The following is a 24,663-nucleotide window of genomic DNA, read 5'->3' as shown; positions in this document are numbered from 1 at the left end:
GGCGGAACAAAGATTTCTTATCTAGAAGGGCCAAAGTATGAACAAGGGGTCAAACCTAATTTTGAGAGAGACCAATGTAATGCCCCAGTGAAATTAACTAACTGGTAGTTAACTCCATGGTTCGTTTCCCACTCTTATTCTATGAAAAATAAGACCAAAGGGATCTCATCCTCTCCGAAGAGAGTTTCCAGCTAAAGTCTTTCACTTATAATAAAAGATAGCAATTTAAAAACCCATAATCACAAAAAAGAATAGCTAGAGTGAAATTAAAACATCATAACATATATAGCCAAATCTCTCAAAGTACGGTCAAAGACCAATCATCAATTATAATAAGGATAAGCAATTGCATAATCACAACCTTAAGTATTCTACTGCATTTCCAAGACATCGATTCTCTTCGACTTTAGAAACTTTCTCACTTTGGTATATATGCAAAACAATAATTAAGGTTTAACCCCTCATATATTCTATGCAATTGAATGATTAGACACACATGCAATATTATTCTATGTATTGATTTATTGTTAAAGTATTTTGATTCAAATACGAGTTGTTTAATAGCTGTGACTTTTGAAGGTATGAACTTTTTTAGCCAAGTGACTTTTGGTGCAAGTTCTTTCCTTTTTTTCTTTTTTTCTTTTTTTCCTTTAATTTTTTCTTTTCTTTATATTCCTTAGTGTAATACCTAAGGCTCTTGAGATACCTGATTGATCCCCTGGGAATAAATAATTTCCCCACTACACGGATCAAAAAACTCATTCATATTCAACTATCTAAAAACCTGCTTTCTTTTGGGTGGCAATGGTTAGAATTCCATGCCAAACCCTGCATAAATCATGGTAGATTTAAGTGCTATGCATACATGCAAACAATAACTAGGGACACTTTCCCACTTGATACCAGTTTCAAGCCCGAACCTCCATCACAAAAGAACTGTTATATCAATAGACTTGCAGGATGTCATCACCAGCATTAGGGTCTTTGGTCATCATCAGCTTTAATGCAAACTTCAAATAAAAGATTCCACCTGCCCAAAATTAAGTGTTGAAAAGGTGCAGCTGCAACTAATATAACATCTGGGTTCAATTTTTGGGAACTGGATTTTACCTCAAGATAATTAAGAGCAACCTGGCCAATTTCTATGCATAACATCCTTGTTTGTTATATTTCCATGAATATAAACTTTGGGTTCTTTAACCTGCAGAAGATATAAGAAAGAAATATTGAGCGTTGTCACGCATTAGCATGCAGAAGGTAATTTTGATTCTCTACCAGTAAAACCGGTGGGAAGCCAATTTGAGGACGAATTCTTGAGAACCCATTTGTGGTGAACAGACACTTGAATCCATCAACAGTGGGATGTTCACTGTAATAATGAGAACAAGAAGGAAATTACAGATACAAAGAACTAATTTTAACTGTTAATAAGTGCATGAATGCTTAAAGTAAAACAGCATTTTCTCCGAACCTCAAGTTCCCCCCATCCAAAAGGATGATAGAAGTGAAGGAATAGAAAGCGGTAGCAGCATCCATGGATGCATCAACACTGTTTGGTAGGAGGGATGGAGAGGGGATGTGAAAGGCAGGTGGGAGGAGTCCGTCTCCCTCTCATTTTGTTTGGTATCAGGGAATGAAAAGTATAAAGTTTAGAGACTTAGATTTATGCTTTGTGCTGCCTTACAAAATATTGGTTTAAGGCTCTTGTATTTATAGAGAAGAAGTTACAAAGAACTAGGAGATTACAATGTGATAAGAGAAGAGACTAAGAGTTCTAATCTAAGTGTTACACTTGTGAAGTAAATCTGAACTATAAGTTATATAGTATTTGAATTTGAACAACTAATCTTATCACTAGACTAACTAATCTTTTCTTTAGACTTATCATTATCTTGAGGGCTAGATATGTCTTTAACAAAAAGATAAAGGAATGAGAGGACAAAGATATGATCTTACCATTATGTTCCCATGTAAAATGGTTGACAGAAAAATTAACATTAAGGGATTAGCTTCCCTTTTCCTCCATTTCTCCCTCCTACAAACAAAGGAATTAATCTCCCTCTGCTCCAATTCCTCCTACCACTTTCCATTCCTCCTCCAATCCTCCATACAAACAGATTTCTCCCCCAAATATTGACATTAATTGGCCCAGGGCTGCTCTGAGGAACGAGAAAAAAGAGAGATGTTGGAAAACTCACTTTATAAGGTAGGTGAAATTTCTGTGCCGAAGTTCTTCAAGAGGGATCTCTTCTTCTTTGGAATACCTGCTTTACATAATAGTCTGAGTATATATATTCATACACAAACTTTGCACTCTGTAGAGATCATCAAATAAACTCAAACATGAAATAGAATCTCTACATAAGTTATACACCAACAGAACTTCGTTATCAGATAAAAAAATCCATTGCATCGCATGGAATGGTCATCTGAGTTTTCCAGAAACAGTTGTTTACATAAATTACCATGGAATGGACATAATGATGACTAACTAATTTAAGAAAGTAGCACTTATAAAAAAAAATTTAAGAAAGTATCAACAATCTCATTGTTAGAGTCTAACACTAAAATGTTTTATCATCCTTGTTTTATATTTAATGCAATGTGCTCGTCCCTTTATCTATGGTCAGCGATGCCAAATATATGGCACTACCCACCAATTTCTTTCTTTCTTTGGTTTTCATTTCATGTTCTTCTTTTTCTTTGGTCAACAACAGTGTTTTAGTTATTTATGTATTCATTTATTTATTATTCCATTTCTAATGAATCTAAGATGTGCCAAGCTGAAATGGTGTAAAAGAGGATGTTAAAAGGGAATGGACTCAAGCACTAAGCTTTTTTTCCTTGACCCATTTTGGTAAAGATAAGTGAATTACTCCAAAATAGACAATTACCATCAAAAGACATAATTCATATACAGAAAGCAATAATCAGATATACCTCCAGGGGAATTTATTTTCACAGAAGCGGGATATTCCATTCATGGCTGAAAAGGGATCAATGTGAACCCACTGCTCGTTTGTATTGTTAGGAAGATGACCTGTCAGTAAAATCAATGCTCAAATCCTTGCCAAAAAAACAAAATTATTCTTCTCTTTTATTTTGTGGGGACATAGGAAACATCCAAATCTTTTAGCTTGAGAAATTACTAAAAGAAACAAATCGAAGCCTGAATCTCGTGACAAGAATGTCATATTTGCTGACGCATCAGAAGGTCCAACAGTATCATACATTTTTTTTTTATAAATGAACAGTATCATTATATATATATCAGCACACAATTTGTGATAGCTGAACACGTGAGCTGAGACATCCACATACTATATTTCTACAAAAAATTACGGCACAAAATATAAAACTTCGTAAGTTTCATGCAAGGAATTTTTATGTGCATTTACGCACTTTCACCAGAAGTGTTTTAGCTTGTTTTCTGGGTCGGTGTTTCCTCCTACTCCTATTGCAAGAGGTAGTCCTTGCTGTCTCTTTAGTGGTTCATTTCTATATTTACTCTGTACCTGAGCCACATCCCTTTGCTACTCTAATTAGTTGTATTGCTTATCAAAACAAAGTTGCAACTTTAAATGTTTAGCAACAAGTCCATGGGCATGAAAGTTAAGGGATGCAGCTCAGATACTAGGGAGAGAGAGAGAGAGAGAGAGAGAGAGAGAGAGAGAGAGAGAGAACTAACCAATTTGATGCAAATCTTTCAAAGCATGACCACTGGGATAATTCTCGTAGGATGCCATGAAAGTTATGAGGGTGCACCCTAGACTGCAAAACAGAAGATGAGTACAAATGGAGAAACCAAGTCTTTTTTCCCAAATTGTTCGTCCACCTTTGGAAGTCAAGATTTTAAGGGAATATCTCATGCATCCATTTTCAAGTTTAAAAGAATATAATTTCCAAAAATGCCCTCATCAAATTGGAGTCTCTCCAAAACTTGTAATCGAAGGAGACATTTTCTTAGTGTAAAAAAGGGTAGTTTAGGAAAATAATAAATTCATGTGTATACCTTCCAAATAGGACATCCAAAAATGGTAGTGCAAAAAAAAAAAAAACAATACAAAGGACATAAGACTGATTTGCTCTCCAAGGAACAAATTTTGCTGCACTGTTTCAGTCAGTTCAGAAACAGAAATGTTCAAAAATCATTTCAAAAAATCATAGAAACTGTATGATAGTATAAATGTATGGAAACTACTGGGAATGCATATAAAACACTACTAAACCAATACTTTTTGATAAGTACTACTAAAACAATACTTATAAGCAATGACAAACATATGTAGCGAGTTTTTGAGTATTTTTCCTGTGTATACATCCATCCTAGGTAAATTACATTAATTTTATGCCTTGCTCTGAAACAGAATGGTTTATCAACCAACCTGATTAATAGTAATCCCAGCATTACGAAATAAATCAACTTCCAGAAAGTCTTCCTCCTATTGTTGTAGCTGTAACAAGTTGGGGCACAAAACGACAAAACGTATTAGCAATTGAAAGTACAGAAAGACTAAAAAGGCAGCAAATACATTATTCTAAAAGCCACATGCTTTCAGATAAAAGAAAATGCGAAGTTACATATACATCAATTATTTCGAGAAGTATAAAACTTTTGATTCTATTGCCATGTGAGCCAGCAAGAATGTTGCAGGTACACTTATATATAAGTAATCGAAATTTATTAAAATAAAAGGGCGCACTCAAGTACACAAGAAGTATGCATATGAAATACCTAACCAAAAAAAGTGTTAAATTTTTTTTTTTTTAAAAAAAATAAATAAAAAAAACTAGAAATGTGATAACAATCACAAGTAGCCACCCAATGAAAAAGGGTATCAAAGAAAAAGGCCTTTAACTCTGCCCACCACCGCCCTCTCACTATCTTAGAACCTTCGGTCATTTTTTTCTCTCCAAATACACCACATCCAGCAAAGCGGAATCATCCTCCAAACAGCTTTGCTTTGAGGACTACCAAACTGCCCTCTCCAACAAGCAAAGAGATCTCTCACTCGATGAAGTATGGCACATGCTAAACTTAATAAGCTGAATATAGAGTTCCATAAGGCACTAATTGTTTCGCAATGGTGGTCCACGGTTTCTCCACTCTTCTTACACAAGCAACACCAATGTACCACAATGAGATGCCATTTCCTCAAGTTATCCAAAGTGAGGATCTTATCTACAACGGCCGACCGAGCAAAGAAAGCCACTCTCAAAAGGGCCTTACTCCGCCAAATACACCTCCAAGGGAAAGGAGAGCTGTCATGGGGGATTAAGATATAATAGAACAATTTTAAATCAAACAGGAGGGGTTCCCGCAAAGCTTATCTACACCATCCTGTTTCAAACATATAGAATACCATTGATTGAAGAACGAAATAAAGAATTTCAACTCCCAATTATGCGCCATTCTAACAAAATTTTCCACTAAGGAAAGCCATTAAGGATGTAAAGATGATCTGCCACGAGGCATCCCTTAAGCAAGCAATGCTGAACAACTCTGAAAACGCTTCCTTAAAGAGAAGCTCCCCACACTACACATCATGCCAAAAAACTAATCTTAGAGCCGTCACCCACCTAAAATCTAATAAAATTAGAAAACTCCTAATCACTCCTAATGAATTTCCAAAGACTCACCCCATAAGACCTGTTGACTCCGTTAGAACACCCATTGACTACCATAGTTAAGGTCTACAACCACTTTCCACAAGGCCTCTCTCTCATGTACACTACTAGATGACAGCTAAACAATGGCAACCACTCCCTTTCATGGTTCCCTTTTCTTTCTTTTCTTTTTTCCCAACTACAAATTTTAGGTTAAAATTGCGAGAAAAGCAGTTGTTCTACATAGCTCACAATGTTTAGCAATCGAGAACACTTGAATCAATTCAGTATAAAGTAGAGGACATGTCTGAGATGGAGAAATGGTGAGCTGAGAATGTATGTAATTTCATTTTTTTTTTTTAAAAAAAAAAAATATATATATATATATATATATATATATATATATATATATATATGAATCAATTATGAAGCACCAAGTCAGGAGAAATGTGAGAAATTTGGCTGACATGGTTCAGTAATATGCAACAAAGGATGTAAGCAGTAATATGATTGAAGTTTGAGACTTCAAAAGCCATCAAAACAAGAATATGATTGGAAGAACACTGGTTGTTGGCACATACATATATGTGTACTGCACATACACGCTCACATATTATCATCAATGTCACTTATTACATAGCCTAGAAGTAATTAAATTTATACGCATATTTTTTTTTTTTTATAATTAATCGAAATATCATTAGAAGCATTAGGTGCCCCAAAGTACACAAGTATACACAAGAAAACACCTAGTTAGAATAAGAAAAAATGACAAGGAAAACTTGATAACTAATCACTAAAGGAGAAACAAAAACAGTTGTCCAAAGATACAAAGTATTGAAGAAAAAATAATTAAGCTCTTTCAATATCCTTTCACGATCCTCAAAATTTCTATCATTCATTTCCCTCCATAAACACCACAAAAGGCATGAAGACACCATCTTTCATACAGCAGCATTTCAAGTGCTGCCGACAGTCCACCAACAAGCATACAAGTCTATTGAGTAGGCATAACATAGTAGCATTCAACCTACTTATCATGGTATCAAATTTAAAAGCTACTCATAATAAGATATTGATTTCTAATAATGTAGCCCTATGACTACTGAATTTGATTCTGAAGTTCTTCAAAGAACTGTATGTAACAAAATTTGCTCACAGCATTTGAGTTAGCAGGATGTCATTCCCAAATTGATCAGATTCCAAGAAACTAAAATGTGCAAAAATTGATTCAATCAGCTATCAGTTTTCCAGGAAACTTGATCTAACCACAAAATAAGGAACATGTGGCAATGATTCTTATAAGTGCAGGAATTTGATGGGGGAAATAGTGAAAGATCAATAATAAAAGACAAGGGAATCAAAGGCCAGATTTATCAGATGTGAGCCCAAAAGATCAGAATAGCTTCCAGGCAGTAGGAGAGGAATAACTAAAACAAAGATAGTTGGGGATTTGACCAGAACTAATATGCAGAAGATCAGCACATGATGACATTGGGGCAGCAAAAAACAAGGAAGACAGACTGACTGACTGACAGATATGCACACACATTTGGGACAACAACATCATGTCACAACAAAAGTAACATATTACTTAAGATATAGATGAACATTAATACTCGGCAACATACATTCTAGTAGCTGCAATTGCTGCAGATAAATTGAAGATTGGAACCGAACTAATAATAAAACGAAGCTCCTGCATCATGAAATGAGATGGTATCATATATGCCTTCTTAATAAGCAAAAAATGAATAAAACAAAATCCAAAATAATAATAACAATAATACATTGAATGGGTTACCTTGTGGGGAAGCTTAGAGTAAAGTACAATAAAAAAGAAAACTGGAAGAACGAAGGATAAAACCCTTCTGTCAAGTAAGACCCCAAGCTGCAAGAAAGATAGCTTTTTTAAATAAGGGGCTGGAATAAAAAGGGAGGGGGACAATAAAACCGGCAATTTAAAGGGAAGAGATTTCAAAATGCTTGAGCATAATATTTATTCACAGTCCAATCCCTCTTACTGTTTGTTCCAATCACATGCTTTAATTGCTTTTACCATTTAACTTCCACTTAAAGCATGAGCTTTTCATTCAATTAAGAATTGAAAAGAATGTTTTAGTTCTAATTTTTCAGAAGTAATGTGGTAAACCTTGCAAAGGGCAGGCCTTGACAATGAAAAGCAATACCTATGTCTCTAGAGAGACTCCTAATTTGATCATGGTGAAATTGTTCTAAAACCTCACTGAAAATATCTTTTCCTACCCCAAGTTAAGACACAATAAGATAATGCTACATTTGAGAACTTAGAGATAGTTTACAAAGCTCCTAATGCAAATAATTTTTTACTACACTTAGAGACTCAAGAAATGTTGATGCGGAGAATTTAAAAAATAGATCATAAACAGGGCAAACGGAACTAGGGAATGGAAAAATCAACAGAATGAACACGGCATTATTTCTTGGATTCGTTACAAATATTATAAAGTACATGAATAGCACATGCATGGGCCAGTCTTAAGCACAAATAACGCATTACCACCTACATTTAGTAATTTCAATCATTATGCCACAGCAGGTATCAGCTTTATAATACATTTATGAGAACAAAAGACCAGCAAGCATTTTTTTCTTAAATAAACATGATAAATTGAAGCACAAATCATTAAGAGATAATCACAAAATTGGAAAAAAAACTCAGACTCAATTACACGTGGAATTAGTTCCAATAAACTTTAATGCATCTAATATGCAAAGAAAAACAGTTATAAAGTGAAATACAAAAAAAAAAAAAAAAAAAAAAAAAAAAAAAAAAAAACCCCATGAATCTACCAAGGTTACTGTTCTCGGTACTGCTCACAGATATGGTTCAGGACTACTGGACAGTAACCTTGTTCCTTTGTTTCATGCTATTTCACTCCAATCTAATAATACCAAAACTATGCTTCCGGACCAACAAAACCTGACACCTAGAGCCTTTGGGCCCACCCATATTTATGATAAGAAACCCCAATATCCAATCCAAAGGGCTGTCCTGCATCAGAGACCATATCCAAATGAGAAGAACTATAAGCCATCACCCAAATGAAATTAGGTAACCATTTTCGGCAGTAAGTAATGATGCAAATGAACACCATAACAAAGGCAGGTAAAGTTAGGATGATTATATCTTGCACATTTACTAGTTGCAAAACTCACCAGAAAAAGAGGATATGAGACAAGCAATAAGCGTGGGAGAGCTGAAGTGAAGTACCAGTGAAAGGAATGTGTCTGACAAAAAGAGATGTTAAGGAACACAGATAGTGTCTTTATATCACCACATTTTCAGAATAAACTTTCATCAAACCATTTCACGAAAAGAACATCAGATGACACTCCTACATGAGCACAAAGGTAACTACCAGAATGGGACAATGACACAAATAATAGGATAGAACCATACAACTAGAAAATTGTCATAAGAGAAAAGATACAACCACACTTTAGTCTCTTCAGAATACAAGCAGGACTAGTCTTTTACCTTTACCCTCATTACACGGTATTCAGAATGTCTACATGAGGAGATGACTCAGCATTGTTTAAACTTAACAATATGCAAAAAAATAAAAAATAAACGTTGCAAACTGATAAGTAACCTTACCGATACAGACGGATAATTAAATCTTTCCTACAAACACTCATATGTTTTCACAGCGCATCAAATGTGCAATAGAAACTTCTTTTTTAATGAATAATAACTTGTTGAAAAGAAAACAGGCAAAGCCCTCATACACGAAAAGTATAAAAGAGAGACAAGAAATTTCTCTTAAGTGTGTAATTGAAAATTTCTTTAAGAGGATACACCCCACTCAGAACTTCGATTCAGAACAGAGTTGAACCAAAAAACTTCAAATTCAGGCCAGAGTATCCTCTTCCACATAATTGAATCAACCAATATGGTGAGACCTGTGCTGAGGAGAATGTCAAAGCTAGATATTAGTAAAGGAGTTGTCGTCATGTAGCCAATCCCAATCATATAGGATGGCTTACTTGAGTTGAATTGTAATAAAAAAAAAATTAAAATTAAAATTAAAACATAGAGAAAATAAATGATAAATTAACCAACCTATGCACAACAGAGCTACCCCAATGCAGCATTTTAACGTCTCCCATAATGAAATTGATTTGGTCTGTCATTGATACCATTAAATTCTCATGTATACCATATATGGATTGGAAGAAATGCATTAATCTATTGTGCCGTTAGTAGAAATGAAGGCTAAGTTCAAGCTATATGTGCAAAAGTGTGAGAGACAGAGAATCTGTTCCTTGAAGCACTGGAAGAAATCAGTTAAAGCTAAGAGACTGTGCACCAACTGGGGAACTCCTATGACTATATATTCCACTTAGCTGAAGCCCGGTAGTTTGTATTGATTTCTTTTAAGCATTCTACTTAGTTGAGTCAGCCCTCTATGCAACAAAAAGTTTTTTCTTTCTATACTGTAAAAGTAAATTAAAGAAGTTTAGAAAGGGGCATAACCCTAGCATGTAGGAGGTATAGAAGAGAAAACATCAAGAGAAAAGAAAAGAAAAAAGGAAAGGAAAAGTATAAAGCCACCGTATATCTAATTCATAAACCTCATTCTAACTCTATATTAATGGGAGCTAGTGGCGTACTACGCAAACCATGCTTATCAATGCAGCACTACTTAGAGACTAGCATGAGTATAGTATGATTACTAATCAGTTAGAAACCAGGTCAGATTCTTTTTTAATTGTCGGTAAGCACTGCATAGCAACAAGTGACCATATCAATTCATTTTTCATCAAGTTAACTTTTTGCTAAGTAAATGCAATTTATTAAAAAGCCCAAAAGGATGCAACCCAAATACACAAGAAAAGCATGAAAGTTAAGACATCTTTAATTCAAAGGCAGTTGCACAGTAATAAAGAGTCTTCAAGAAGAAATCCTTTCATTCTGCCACCGTCCGTTCGTGTCTTCAAAACTCTGATCATTTCTTTCTCTCCAAAGACACCACAAAATGCAAGATGGCACTAAAGGATGCTAAATCTTACTACAATGTCCTTCCCCATGATAACACTCATTTCCTTGGAGGAGTATTTGGAAGAATAAAGCTCTGCTAAGAGTGACATTTTTTGCTTGGTTGGCTGCCTTAAGGGAAGATTCTAACCCTGGATAATCTCATAAAGCGGCATGACATTGTGGTTGATTGGTGTTGTATGTGGAAGAAGAGTAGGGAGTCAATGAACCACCTTTTACTACATTGTGAGATGGCTAGTGCCCTATGGAATACCATCTTCAGCCTTGTAGGATTGACGTGAGTTATGCCTAGTCCCAATGGGAAACTTGGAACTGTCGTCCCCTGTACCTTCCCCACTGCTAATGTACTGAACCAAGACTCGGCAGAGTCATGGTTGGCATTTCTTGACCCACTCAGAACCTCCTTGTACGAATTCTTACACTCCTCTACCCCAGTATGAACTTCTTGGACTCCCGCAGCCACACCACCATGCTTGACAAAGCATGCCCACCACCGAATGATGGACGGGCAAAAGTAACACCTCTTCGACCACCACCAGAAGACTCCTCAAGAAAAGTAGCAACCTTTCACAGCTCAAGGACACATCCTTTCCATCCCTGCCCTTCTCGGACCTCCAGTAGGACAATGAAACCACGCCGCCCATGCCGGTTCAAACATCTTTGCACTCCTCCAAGACTTCAAAGCCTCAGCGAATCAAAGACATCACAAACTCTCTCAGCCCTCCGCGAATCAAAGCCTCAACCTTCTCCGACAACCAAGCTGCACTTGCCTGTCCCCAAACGCACTGCACTAGAGACACCTTTACTCCTTTTGACGAAGCTTAACACCAAACACCCTTCCTCTACCGAAAGCAAATACATCTTGGCTTCAACGAAAAATGGACTCGAGTACCCCATCACATAACAGAAAAAACAAAGAGCTGGAGATAGCACCTGAACCAGCGACCTAGCTGACACGTCAGCACGCGCTGACAGGAGGGAGAGCAAGAGAGAGAGAGAACTTCTCAAAATTTAAAGTGACTCTAAAAATTATTAAAATGGACACTATTAACGGTATACTTAAATATCAAACATCGAATATTGTATACTTCTTGTGCATTAGGGTTGCGCTCCTTTGCACTTTTTATGAATTTACATTACTTATCAAAAAAAAAAAAAATGAGACATGGAGCAGCAATGTGACTTATTCAAATTGGATCTTTTTTATAAACTTCCACAGACTTCACTAAAATCCACATTGTCCTAACTCTTAATCTATCAAAGTTCGTAATTATGTAACAACGAATTCACAATCCTAATGCTAATTACTAACCAAAAAAGTAATAGTTTCAGGAAAAACTTAAGCAGCATTCTATTCTTCCCAATTTGCACAATAAAAAGATCGATGAATCAGCCATGTCATGCAGAAGGAGGCTCCAATTTCAAAAACAAAAGCATTCAGAAAGCGATATGATACACCAACGATTAGAATGATATCCACCAAATCATCAATTGAAGCACATAAATCAGTTCTATGCTAGAAAGATAAAAAGGAATGGTCTTGTAGCAGTTGTACCTTTTTAAGTTGGATTCCACGCACAGTCAGCATTTAAGGATTTCGAGTGTACATTTGATTGCTAAAAGATAGATAAATTTAACGCACGCTTTTTGATCCATAGTCTATTTTGTTCCTACAACTGAACTATATCTTTGAACAGGATTGCCAAATATGGGTAATTCCCTCTTGGTTAACTGAAGGATAGAAGTTGTAGAGCTTTTGATGTCAAAGTGGTTATTCTAGAGAAGGTATCTATAATTGCCATGTTAATACTTTTGAAGTAGGGGAGTTGGAGCTTGCTATTGTGGATTCTATCATTACAAATCAGATGGCCTCCAGGTGTATAAGATCACAGGAATTTAGAACACTCCAACATCATCACTTCTATAGTTTTTGAGTATCTTGATTTGCCTGTTAGTGTATTCCATTTCTGGTTTGCTCCTCCCTTTGCACAATATAAGCCGATCCTTAGGTGGGAATGATATTTGGATTTTCCTCCCTTTTCTCATGCATTCCTCTTCTATATATCTCGTGCATCATTTGTTCCAAATACAAGGTCTTTACTACTAACTAAATTTGATTTAAATAGCTCAACTAGCTCCTTCTCATTATACAAAAATTCAGGAAAATTATGACATGCATATCAAGCATGAATTTTGAACAGGCATAATAGCAAGCTATGAAACTTTGGGTCATAATTTGACCAGATCCTAAGATGGTTAACCAGATTAACAAGAGAAAAGAAGGCGGAAAAAACAAAACAAGAAAAGAAAAAATAAATAAATAAATTATAGCACAAGAGCCTACCAACAGAAGTGTCAGGCCAAGAGGGCCAAGAAGTAACAGCATGTCACATCTAAAGATGACTGTAGCAAAAATCTGTTGTCATTAGAAAACAGAGAGCCGTAATAAGATCTCAGCAAAAAAAAAAAAATGCTTTGTTCAGGTTCAATTACCTAAGCCAGATCATAACCATGTAAATATGGAAAACCTTTCACAATATAAATGAATTTTGATACGAAAGAAGTGATATTTTGTATCAAATAACAACATTATGTTGCTTAATGCTTGCTATTGTATAAAATCATTATATAGAGCTTATTTCCAAATCAATATTCATTTTTTTTTTATAAGTAATAATAGTCTTATTGAAAGCGTAAGGCGCCCCTCAGTACACTGGACGTATACAAAAGGAAACACCTAACTAAAAAGAGAAAAACGAACAATAAAATCAGCATAGCTGACTGAAAGAGGGTACAAAAAGGTCATCGACCAATTATACAAAGTAAGCAAAAAAGACTCTAACACCTCCTCTAGGGAACCCTCCAAGTTTTCAAAACACCTTCGATTCCTTTCTTTCCACACGCACCAAAAAATGCAAATAGGAACCATCTTCCAAATTGTAGCACTCAGAGGTCTTCCCGACTTCCACCAGCCTGCCATTAGGTCTATCACTCTTCTAGGCATTACCCAAGAAATACCAAACCGAGAGAATATGTTATTCCACAGAGCAGACGCCACGTCGCAATGTAGAAGAATGTGATCCACAGATTCCCCGTCTCTCTTGCATAAACAGCATCTGTCTACAATGATCAAATGCCTCTTCCTAAGATTATCCACAGTAAGGATCTTACCTAGTGCAGCAGACCAAGTAAAAAAGGCTGCCCTTGGAGGTGCCTGAGTCCGCCACACACACTTCCAAGGGAACCGAGAATCACTAGAGCAAGTCAAAGAACTGAAAAAAGACTTGACCTTGAATAAACCTTTCTTGGAAGCCACCCACCAGAGTCTGTCTGCCCGATCTCTGTTCACCCTGGTTGCATGTAAGACCTGGAAAAAAGAAGCAAACACATCCACTTCCCAATCATGCGCCTCTCTGACAAAGCTCACGTTCCACTGAGTTGAACCGCCCAAAACTTCCATATTGTCTGCCACTGACGCATCCTTCACCCGAGCAATACCAAATAAATCAGGAAAAACTTCTTTCAAAACCGAGTCTCCGCACCACAAGTCATGCCAAAATCTAATCCTTTCCCCGTCCCCCACCTCAAATCTGGTAAAACCGGAGAATGTCTCCCACCCTTTCCTTATATTCTTCCACAACCCCACTCCAAAAGCCCCTACAAGCTCCCGGGAGCACCAACCACCCCACATGCTACCAAACTTGGAATCTATCACACCTCTCCACCAAGCATCTCTTTCCAACCCAAAGCGCCATAACCATTTCCCTAACAAAGCTCGATTGAACTTCACCAAATTTCTTATACCCAGACCTCCTTCTGAAATAGGAGTACAGACCTTCGCCCAATTCACCAAATGAAATTTAACCTCTTCACCCAACCCTTCCCAAAGAAAGTCTCGATGCAATTTTTCGATCCGAGCCGCAACACTCCCCGGAATAGGGAATAAAGACATATAATAGGTAGGAAGATTGGAAAGGGTGCTCTTAATAAGAGTAAATCAATATTCATCTAAGTTATCAATCAGTAGAGGGGATGAAAAAGCTTTTGATGAGGGGAGTCACCAGCAATACTCAACATTTGCTGACCCTTGTTAGTTTCCAATTTTGACTAAGGTTGAAGATAACTCAAAGTTTGCATGTGCTACAAATCGAATAATTGGGTTAGAAAAAAGAAGCACAGGAGCAATATATACCCCGGAGTCACTTGGAAGCTCTCATAAAAAAATTATTAAATTTCACCCTTGCTTCTTCTCTATTTTACTTATGGCGTCACAATAATGACTCTGAAAAATAAAAATAAAAAATAAAATAAAATAAAAATATTTTTACTTCATAAAATAAAAATATCCATGGAAACTAACAAGTAATCCATGGTCAGTCCATAACTTTGCTTACCTTAATGGTTAGACAGCAAGGGCCTTTTTCTTTTCTTTTTTCCTTTTTGGATTGGTGAGAACACACGCACTTCATGGGTCATGAGCCAGACATACCCTTAACCCCATTCTTATTGGGAAGAGGGGTGCCATTTGAGTTAAAGTTCATAGGCTAGACAGCAAGGGCACCTTAAAAGGATATTACTATATTGTCATACAAAATACTCCTCCAAGACTTTTGTCATTCTTTAAAATGAAAGTGTGAGAGGGTACTTTAGCAGCACGAGGATAAATCCATACATGTCATATAATTTAATATTAAGCATGTCCATACCTTGATTCCTACGTCTATATCAACCATGTCCATTTCAATTTTATTACTACACTAAATGCAAGCCACTTTGAGATGCTGACTCTAAGATGAACTTAGCAAAATTTCTTTAAAATTCAGGAATACAGAATTCTTAATACTTTACAAATATCCTAATTCCAAAATTCAAAAGAATTTAGTAAAAAAGAAAACTCAGGATGGAAATATACAGTCTATATACTTGCATGGTTTAATCAGTATTCCCTTCGATGACTATCATACACAAATTCCGCTTCACAACAGAAAATCTATTTCCCCCTCTCTCTCGATCATCTCTAGTTCTTTCCAAAAATGATGTTATGTGCACAAGCACATCTACACAATTTAAAGATATCTCCTTTCTTCACACCACCCACTCAAATTTAACTCAATCCTTCTTGTATGCACTTTCCCTCTGCATATCAACTAATTTTTGAATCCCTGCCCCCCAACTTATTTACTCTTCCATAAAGGTCCCTTTAGCCAGCCATAATTGTAATCTTTGTAAATAATCACTCGTAAATTTCTTCACATCATTTTCTTCACTCAGCTCTGTTAAACTTTAAAATGCAAGAAGATATCTTGAACTTTATTCAACTAGCTGCAAATGTCAATTTTGACTTGATAACCGCTAAGTGTGTGCCATCAGAATTAGACATTACCAAAGAGACAACCATAACCATGGGTTATTTTTGCAAAGTGGTATTGATGGCATTGTTGTCCAAAGCACAAGAATTGCAGCAACTGGATAATGTATAGTTTTTCAATCATGAAAAACACAGAAAGCATCCTAAGATAGGTAACCAAGTTCAGAATGACAAGCCTATAATCTAGCTATAAACCAGAAAGACAATGAGCAGAACTTTGTGAAGTATAACTGAGCTATGCAGGTAAGAGCTTGTGAAATTCGGTAGAACTACCATCGCATGTCTATTGCATAATTTTACATGTTAGCAAATAGATCACGTACCAAACAATTTAATGCTGCATAAAAGTTCCCCTTCAACCAATATCCATATGCCAGGTTGACTACAACAGATAAAGTAAAAAAATTAGTGCCAGCTACCATGACAGAAGCTCATCAGTTTTGTTAACAATCAAAAATAAAACTCAAAGAAACTTTATCAGCACAAAACAACTTCCCTTGAAAGAGTGAGAGTCGGTTCCTACTTTAAAATGAGAATAACATGAAAATGCATTACATACCAAGCACACCATCCCTATTTGGGCTATAATCATGCAGAGAACATATAAAAGAACAGTGATAGTCTACTACTCATGTTCTCTGTCTTTGTCTAATACTTCCTAGTAAGTACAACCACTGACACAAGACACCAATGCCAAACTATTAAGACAACACACTTAACAAATCCTAAAAAAACTAGGTCACATAATCACAATGGTATAATGATAAATATATGTAAACTCATATACATAGTTTCACCACAAATTGTTTTGGCCTAAATTTGTAACAAATATGCTCGAATAACTGGAGATGCTAGAAAATTAGAAGACACAAGAACCTCAAAAGAAGCAGTCTCCAAAAGACAAAAGAAAAGAAAAGAAAGAAAAATAAATAAATACAAACCCTAAAACCAGGGTCAAGTAGTGAAACTGATCTGCAATCCTAAAGAATACTTCCTCTACTTATGTTGGAAGGAATGAGTTGCCTCTTTAATCCCCCGCAAGGGGTGGGGTGGGGAGAGAGAGAAGGAAGAGAGAATAAATGGTTTCTTAAAAAAAAACATTTTGGCTTGTTTCAGCCAAGAAAGAGCAGAATTAATAACTATGGTTACAATCAGACAATGACCAAACGTAACTAATCAAGCACAGAGCAGTTCATCCCCTTCAAGGAAAATTCTGAAACTTTTAGCCAATTAAACGTTCTTTAACTGCATAATCTGTGACATTAAAAGTTATAATAGCACAATGATGGTCATATAAGATCATTGAGTTGATCACAAAAAAATCCAACCGAAATGTACTGACTTCTGTTAGTAAATTAAAAAATTGATCATAGTGGAAACAAAAAGTTAAGAAGAAAAGAGAATCCTTGCAAGTGTTAGCTAGATAGATTGTTGTTGAAACCAGTCAGAACTCTCCCTTGGAGCAGCCAGAAAACAGGGGGGAAAAAACTAACTACTGTTACAAGGAAGAAAATGAGCATGAAAGAGTTATACATTACCTACACCAAAAGCTAGTATATTAGGAAGAGGGCGGGTACAGTAGAACAGCAAGTGAAACTGGAGTGCAGTTAGTATTACAAAGAAAGCTTCTACTTGATTTCCAAACTTATCTTTAACCTGCTCAAAAAGAGTTCAACTTTGTAATCTAGTTGCGTGAAAGACTAAATATCAAGAGGACAACACTTCACAAAGAAAAAGATTTAAAAATACAAAATTAACAGTTTTGAATCTATTATATCTTTCTAAGAACAAGCAGAGTCAGTTAAAATTTTGATAATTTCTGGGTAATAACTTTAATAAGAAAACTAATATCGGGAAATAATGAATTGAATAATAGTTAAAGGGGAGATTATTGCTTCAGAGATCAGAATTCAAGGACATGTGATTAATGCTTGAGAGATCAGAATTCAAGGCTGTGAGAAATATCAGCTTCAGCTGGATCCTTAAAAACAAGTCTGCCAAGGTTAACTCTGATTTTTTTTTTTGATAAGTAATTGCAATTTATAAAAAAAAACGCGCAGAGGGGCGCAACCCTTATACACAGGAAGTATACAAGAGAACTCCTAAAAGGGACGAACAGAGAATAAATTTAAAAAGTCTACATAAGTAAAAACACTCAAACTATGATAGGGCGCTATCCAAATATATAACGTATTGAGTAACCGCTTCCGTAGCTCCACCATAGATGTCTCTACATCTTCAAACAGCCGCGCATTCCGCTCCCTCCAAATACACCATAACAAGCACAGAGGAGCTAACCGCCAAGCCTCTTTAGCATGACCACACCCAATCGCCGCCCCCCAACTTTTCAACAACTCCAACACCATTCGTGGCATAACCCACTCTACCCCAAATAAAATAAGAATGTAGCTCCAAAGATCCCGGGCGACTTCACAGTGAAGCAACAAGTGATCAATAGACTCCCCACTCTTCTTACATAAACAACACCACTCAATCACTATAACATTCCTCTTACGCAAGTTATCATGCAGGTTAACTCTGATGGTTATGGATATTTTTCTTTTAACAAGTTTTGATGGTTTATAAATATCACTATCCAAAGTTATGAATAGAGTTTACTTGTTATTATATGCCACACTGACCAGCTTTCTATTCCTTTTTCCCCTGGGACCGGTATTTCAGGCTTGCTAAAATATGCATCCTCAATTCACTCATCATGTTCATGAGGTACACTGGCCATGTAACTTGAGCACCAGTTTTCGATTCCAAGAGAGGTAATAAAGCTAGTCAAGAATATTCAGAATATGTTGTTTATTCCAATCTAAATTTGCATTTAAATCCAGACAAACATTCCAATCTAAATTTGCATTTAAGACAAGACAGTGGCATGGCCTCATGCAAGCTCTTAGCCTTAGGATCACTAACTATTGAACCTTCCAGGCATAAGTCATTGAAATGAACACAGGTACATAAAGAAGAAAAAACAAGAAGAAAAAGAACATACCTGAAGACGGAAAAATCGCAATGTACTTAATATGATGCAACCTAATGCCATTCGAACTAGACAGCAACAGAAATAGGTTAGCTAACTTTAAGGTAATAAATCGACAAGATAACAGAATGAAAGATAGATCACCATTGATTTTTTTTCTGGTTTAGAAAAGGTGAAAAAGAGAGGAAAGTGCAGTGTCAAGCATCCGATATGCTACTATTCGAAGACATATAAAAAGAAATTACACTAGTTAAATATTATGCTATTGCTGAAAGAAAACTTTACCAAAAGATTTGATGACATATATGATACAAAAATGAAGGGCCTGGTTACAAAGTGTCTGACATCAATTTGTTGGTTACAGATTTATGTACCTTTTTTTTTCTTTTTTTTCTTTTTGATGGGTTGGTTACAGATTTATGTACTACTTGGGTCTCGCCCCCTACTAATTTAAAATTTTGAGATGGATGCTTGAACACGATATTAAAGCCCAATTTTTCGCTCTTGGACTTCACACGCTTAGCTTTTTGCATATATCTCTAGTTCTGTCGGCTAGTAGAGCCCATTCTGTTCTCTCTGTCCAATTGTTTACTGTGTAATCCTTTTATCCTCTTCTTTTTCCTTTAATTTTTATTTGCTTTGTAGTTTTCAATTTGTTGCTTTCTAGTTTTTGATTTGTGACAATCAAAGTCGATGCACCTTTAAGTTGGCGTGGAACTTTTACAGGATTACCATTTAGACCATCTATTTACATTATTACTAGTGGTAATAAGGCCAAATGACAATCAGATCTATGGAAGAAAAGCTCTTAGATCTAGTTTCCAGAAATAAATACAACAGAAACAGTCATTCTTAAAAGGGACAGAAATATAGGAAAACTTCGAGGAAAAAACTATCATAAAATTTGTTATAAAAGGATTTTGTTGCAAAACCGTTTGAATTGATTATTAACAACAAGAACTATTTTCAAGATTAAAACCTTGTTAACTCTACAGCTGGCCCTCGTTCAATCACATAGAAAGAAAAAAAAAAAAGTGTAAAGGAAATACAGAAAAATAACCCCCCCACCCCCCCCAAGAAAAAGAAAAGAAGTAAAAAATGTTTAGTTGAATTACATGTTTCAGACTCCACATGGCACAGCAACTCAATAGAACCAAATTTGACTTCAATCTCGATAAATAAATTCATAGTGTGCCAAGCACCCAAAGAACTAACCTGCAAAAAGACCGTAAATCTTTGGCAAGTGCAGCAAGTTCATTGCTAATATAAATGGAGACGCCAAAGTTGATACAAGCAAGGCCCCTACAGGAAAACAGTACTTTTTAAGGACTGAATTTAATCTTCTTGGAATGCTTGACCTCTTAGAAGAAAGAATTTTACATCCATCGAATATCTCATACAGTTAGAATATTTATTCAAACTCTATTACGCTGACCAGGGGGTTTCATGTGTCTCAAATAAAACAATCTAAGTTGAATAACTATGTAGACATATAAGCATCTAAGCTCAATAGGTAAACCAACAATATATTTACAAGCAAAGCGCTAGAGAAAGATCAAACTAGAAAATGTATAACCCTTCGCAATCATATGAGATATAAAACCACATACACGATAAAACAATGCTACAAATATGGGACTGCATTGTACTAAGTTATGGGGCTCTATCATGACTTTAGCAATATTAAATGTATTTAAAGGTAAATAAACAACATTATATACATATATCAATAGTAAAGAGAGAGGGAAAAAATGTATGCCAAGTGGTATTGAAGACCCTGATGGAGTGAATAATCACTAAGCTACCCACAGAAGAATTGAAGCTTACCAATAAAAGTGCGAGGAACCACACCAGGAAACTCCAAATGATCATACTGAAAAACAAACATCCAAACTAAACAATTAGATTGAAAGTTTATAATTTCCAACCTAATCGAATACTGAAAAGATATTGAACATACAGTCAAGTAAACTTACACCATCCAAGTGATGTCGATGATAAAGAACATCGTGCATTGCCTAGGTCAACAAACGATTAACAAGATAAACAAAGAGAGTTAGCAAGCAAAGGAGCCATAGAAGCTTCACAACATGCAATGACAAGCTGATCTTGAAATAATGAACCTAGAAAGTGAAGAAATTCAATCTCGCATGTCGAAGTTATTCCGGGATTAACACTTAATCGGGTTGGCGCGGATTATGGTTCTTGAATTGTCTTGTACACAAAAATATCAAAACTCAAATCAAATACGCCATATGGTAGAATCGGACTGAACCAAGTACAGTGTTTTCTGTCAACTCCCAGACACTTAAAAAAAAAAAAAAAAAAAACTCTAAAACTCAATGCTCTAAACCAAACAGGACATATCCCATTCTTGCTAGCCCAGAAAACCGAGAAAACAACAAGAAAATTAAAACTTCATATCACATATTTAACACTGATTAATAAGTTTTTCATTTTTCTTTTTCTTCTCCATTTACATTGCTCAGATGGGTACCCAAAAAGCGTTCTTATTGAAAGCGCTTCTACTGCAAAAACTTATCTTCCCCCCCACAATTGCTCAGTTTCTTTCGGTTTACTTGCACGGTTGAAAGAGAAAACAATAGGAACTAAGTAAAGGAGTACCTGAATGTTGAAGCTTTCTTCGACCTTAGTGTAGGGAACCATGATCACGTAGAACGCAGCAATTGATCCCAACAGCAAATCGTAACCGTAACGCTCTAGAAATTTTGAAGAAGCCATTGTCACACAGAGAGAGAGAGAGAGAGAGAGAGAGAGAGAAGGAAGAAAGAAATAGGTAGAGGGCCTAGAGGCAAAAATGAGCAGTGTGTTCACTGGGCTTGCAAGTATGGTGGACACCCAAGAGGTTGGGGTGATAGTCAATGGTTTCTTACGTTGTTGGTGGGTGGGCTCATGGGCTTTCAATTATAAGTACTTGTTGGAACTTATCAAATTAGGTCCGATTTCAAAAAATGTAATTTTAAAATAGTAATTTTAAAATGTGAAATTTGAGAAAGTAATTTTTAAAAATGTAGTTAAGGTCCGTTTGGGTTTGCGATTTCAAAAAGTGTGATTTAAAATCACGATTTTAAAATGTGCGATTTTAAAAAAGTAATTTTTAAAAACGCAGTTAAGCGTTTGGCAAAATCGCAGTTTAGCATTTAAAATTGTAAATTAGCCTTTAAAATTTCGCGTTTTCAAAAAAACATCATCTTACCTGCCATTTGAAAAGGCATATTTTTTGCGTTTTCAAATCGCAATTTTTAAAAACGCAGTTCCCAAACGATTTACGTTCTGCGATTTGGTTTAAAATCGCACTTATTATCTACGAAATCACAATCCCAAACGCATCCTTAAGCATTAGCAAAATCGCAGTTTGACTTTTAAAATCGCATGTTAGCCTTTAAAATTTTGCATTTTCAAAAAAGCACATCATTGCCTCCTGCAATTTGAAAACTCGAAAATTTTTTAAAAACACAATTAAAAAGATTCATTTTTTACGATTTAATTTAAAATCATGCTTTTTGTTTATAAAATTATAATTTCAAACGCACCCTTAAAAGTGCTCGAATAGGGCTAGTGATTTTCTGAAAAGGGAGATTGGGTTTAGGTTAGGCTTTTCTAGCCCGCTAATACAAGGCCCAGGTTCTACAAGTAATTAAACAGCCTCAAGTTCGGCAAAATTTAAGCAATTTTAGGGTGAGTTTGATACCCTTGGCTCCAACTTTGTGTCAAGGCCATAAGGCATCATATTTCTGGCTTTCTCCTCTTCTTCTTCATTTTTTTCTTCCATATGCCTTCAACTTGTACTAAAATTAGCCTTGATTGGTGCAAAGGACACTGTTAAGATTAAGAGAAATGATATTTGGCTATCTCATGACATAACTATTAACCACTTTTGTCTCTTTTTTTTTATTTAAAAAAAAAAATCCACAAAACTATAGGCCAACCCATTTACATGGTTTTGTGGTTTTTTTTTTTAATAATAATAACTAAAAAAAAAAAAAAAAAAAAAAGCAAAGATGGTCAATAATTGTGTCATTGGGTGACCCCCCAAAAAAATAAAAATAAAGCAAATATAGGGTAAGAAAGAGCAGCAAAAATAAACCAGGGGAAGGAGAACAAATAGATAGAAATCATTATCGAAGAGGACAAAGAGAATCAAATAAGAGAAATCTCCATGGAAGTATAGTTTTGGAGTTAGTGAACACTGATGAATCACTGTGTGAGGGCACATAAAAGAAATGGTAAAAAAAAAAAAAAGGGTCCTAAAACAAGCAAATAATGAGCCTGGGCAAGGAAGAACATCTCTAATGTTTTCTCTCTTTTTTTTTTTTTCTTTTTTTCTTTTTTCATTTTACTCTATTTAATTATGGCATACATTTTTTTTAAGATAATGAGCCATTATGTTGGTTCTTCTAACCTTGACCTTGTTAAATCATCACTTTAAAAGAAAACATAATCCTATAAGAAATTAAGAATAAAGTACGGAATAATAAAATAGAGAACACAAGAGATTTTAAGTGGTTCGGTCTATGACCTACATCTACAGGATAAAGTTCTAAGGCTAAATTATGCTCTTATTACTTGATATTTTCACAATACAATAAAGTCCTATTTATTTGAGGATTTGGGTAGATAAGTATAGTAATCAATCAATGTGATTTGATTACCATCAAATCTGATTACAAATAAATCAATCAGATTTGATTTATTATAATTACAATAAATTGCTCAAATCAAATTCTTTAATATATGGAGAGTATATTTTCTAACAAACTTTTCCCAAAAGCTTAAGCTTTAAGATGGTATCAGAGCCAATTCGAACCCTGCACTCTTGTCAATTTACTTCTTATTTAATTAAAATATTTTACGTGTTAGGCATTACTTATTAAAAAGGATTTCGAGTCTATATGTGAATAAAAGTATTAAAATATTGATTAAATAATTATATCTACTTTTTTCTATTCACTTAAACTTTTGAAACAAGTAATGATTCAACGTATCTCATACTTTTTGATTAGTCATAAGTTGTTTGGTTTGGTAACCAAAGACGTTTTGGGAGGTGCAAGTCTTGCATACGGCCATGTTGAGGAGAAAAAGTGGAGTACTTGATAAACATGGTTTGACCCAAGTTTAATGAGTTAAAACTTTTAAGTTGAAATGGTGGGCTCTCAACATTAATGTCAATTAGGTATCTCTCTTTCAACGTTAGGTTCAAAAAATCTATAAATCATTTGAAAATCAAACACCTGTGAGTGCTAATTAATTATATTCCACTGTTTTTTTTTGTTCTTTTTCTCTAGGCATATATGCACCTACACCATTCCACTGAACTGGAACTCTAGCTAGGTCACCTATTAAGTTAATTATATGAAGTTTGATAAAAATTGGTTTATATAATAAGGCAGTAGAGCAAAGTTGGTGGAGATTGTTAAGTTTTAACCTGCAGTAACATAAGTCCCTTGAAAGTTCAAGCCAGTTTTGAACAAAAAAGATAAGGGACATGGTAAGACAAGGTGGAACCCACCAAATATCTGATGCCTCACTCTATCATCATGAGATTTGGAAGACTTTAGAAATTGATTGAAAAGCTATGATTGCTGCATGGAATTCAGCACATCTCTCTCTCTCTCTTATTGCTTCAAACTGTGA

The 24,663-nt window shown here is 35.3% G+C and overlaps 1 protein-coding gene across 1 annotated transcript; it reads right to left on the bottom strand.

Moving 5' to 3' along the window:
* Positions 1-747: 747 nt before the first annotated feature.
* Positions 748-21,808, bottom strand: LOC133880602 (dol-P-Man:Man(7)GlcNAc(2)-PP-Dol alpha-1,6-mannosyltransferase). The gene is made up of 20 exons (XM_062319589.1): positions 21,634-21,808; positions 20,985-21,026; positions 20,836-20,881; positions 20,224-20,310; positions 19,021-19,076; positions 17,555-17,672; positions 16,340-16,398; positions 12,993-13,064; positions 9,713-9,776; positions 9,449-9,552; positions 8,806-8,877; positions 7,412-7,498; positions 7,239-7,306; positions 4,386-4,454; positions 3,689-3,771; positions 2,941-3,040; positions 2,199-2,264; positions 1,276-1,369; positions 1,111-1,201; positions 748-1,030 (listed from the first exon to the last, which is right to left on the bottom strand). Exons 1-19 carry the CDS (start codon positions 21,748-21,750, stop codon positions 1,121-1,123), a joined length of 1,485 nt encoding a protein of 494 aa, XP_062175573.1. The 5' UTR covers positions 21,751-21,808; the 3' UTR covers positions 748-1,030; positions 1,111-1,120.
* Between the last annotated feature and the right edge of the window lie 2,855 nt (positions 21,809-24,663).

Source organism: Alnus glutinosa, chromosome 10, assembly GCF_958979055.1.
Source record: "Alnus glutinosa chromosome 10, dhAlnGlut1.1, whole genome shotgun sequence".
Classification (NCBI taxonomy): domain Eukaryota; kingdom Viridiplantae; phylum Streptophyta; class Magnoliopsida; order Fagales; family Betulaceae; genus Alnus; species Alnus glutinosa.
This window is presented reverse-complemented; position numbering and strand designations above follow the sequence as displayed.

Bases quoted from the DNA above. Each gene is read 5' to 3' on its own strand.
- LOC133880602 (XM_062319589.1), bottom strand. From the start codon at position 21,750: ATGGCTTCTTCAAAATTTCTAGAGCGTTACGGTTACGATTTGCTGTTG. The intron at 7,307-7,411 runs GTAACCCATTCA...TTCATGATGCAG, and splicing joins ACTCTAAGCTTCCCCACAAG to GAGCTTCGTTTTATTATTAG. The intron at 3,041-3,688 runs GTTAGTTCTCTC...TTTTACTGACAG, and splicing joins GAAAGATTTGCATCAAATTG to GTCATCTTCCTAACAATACA.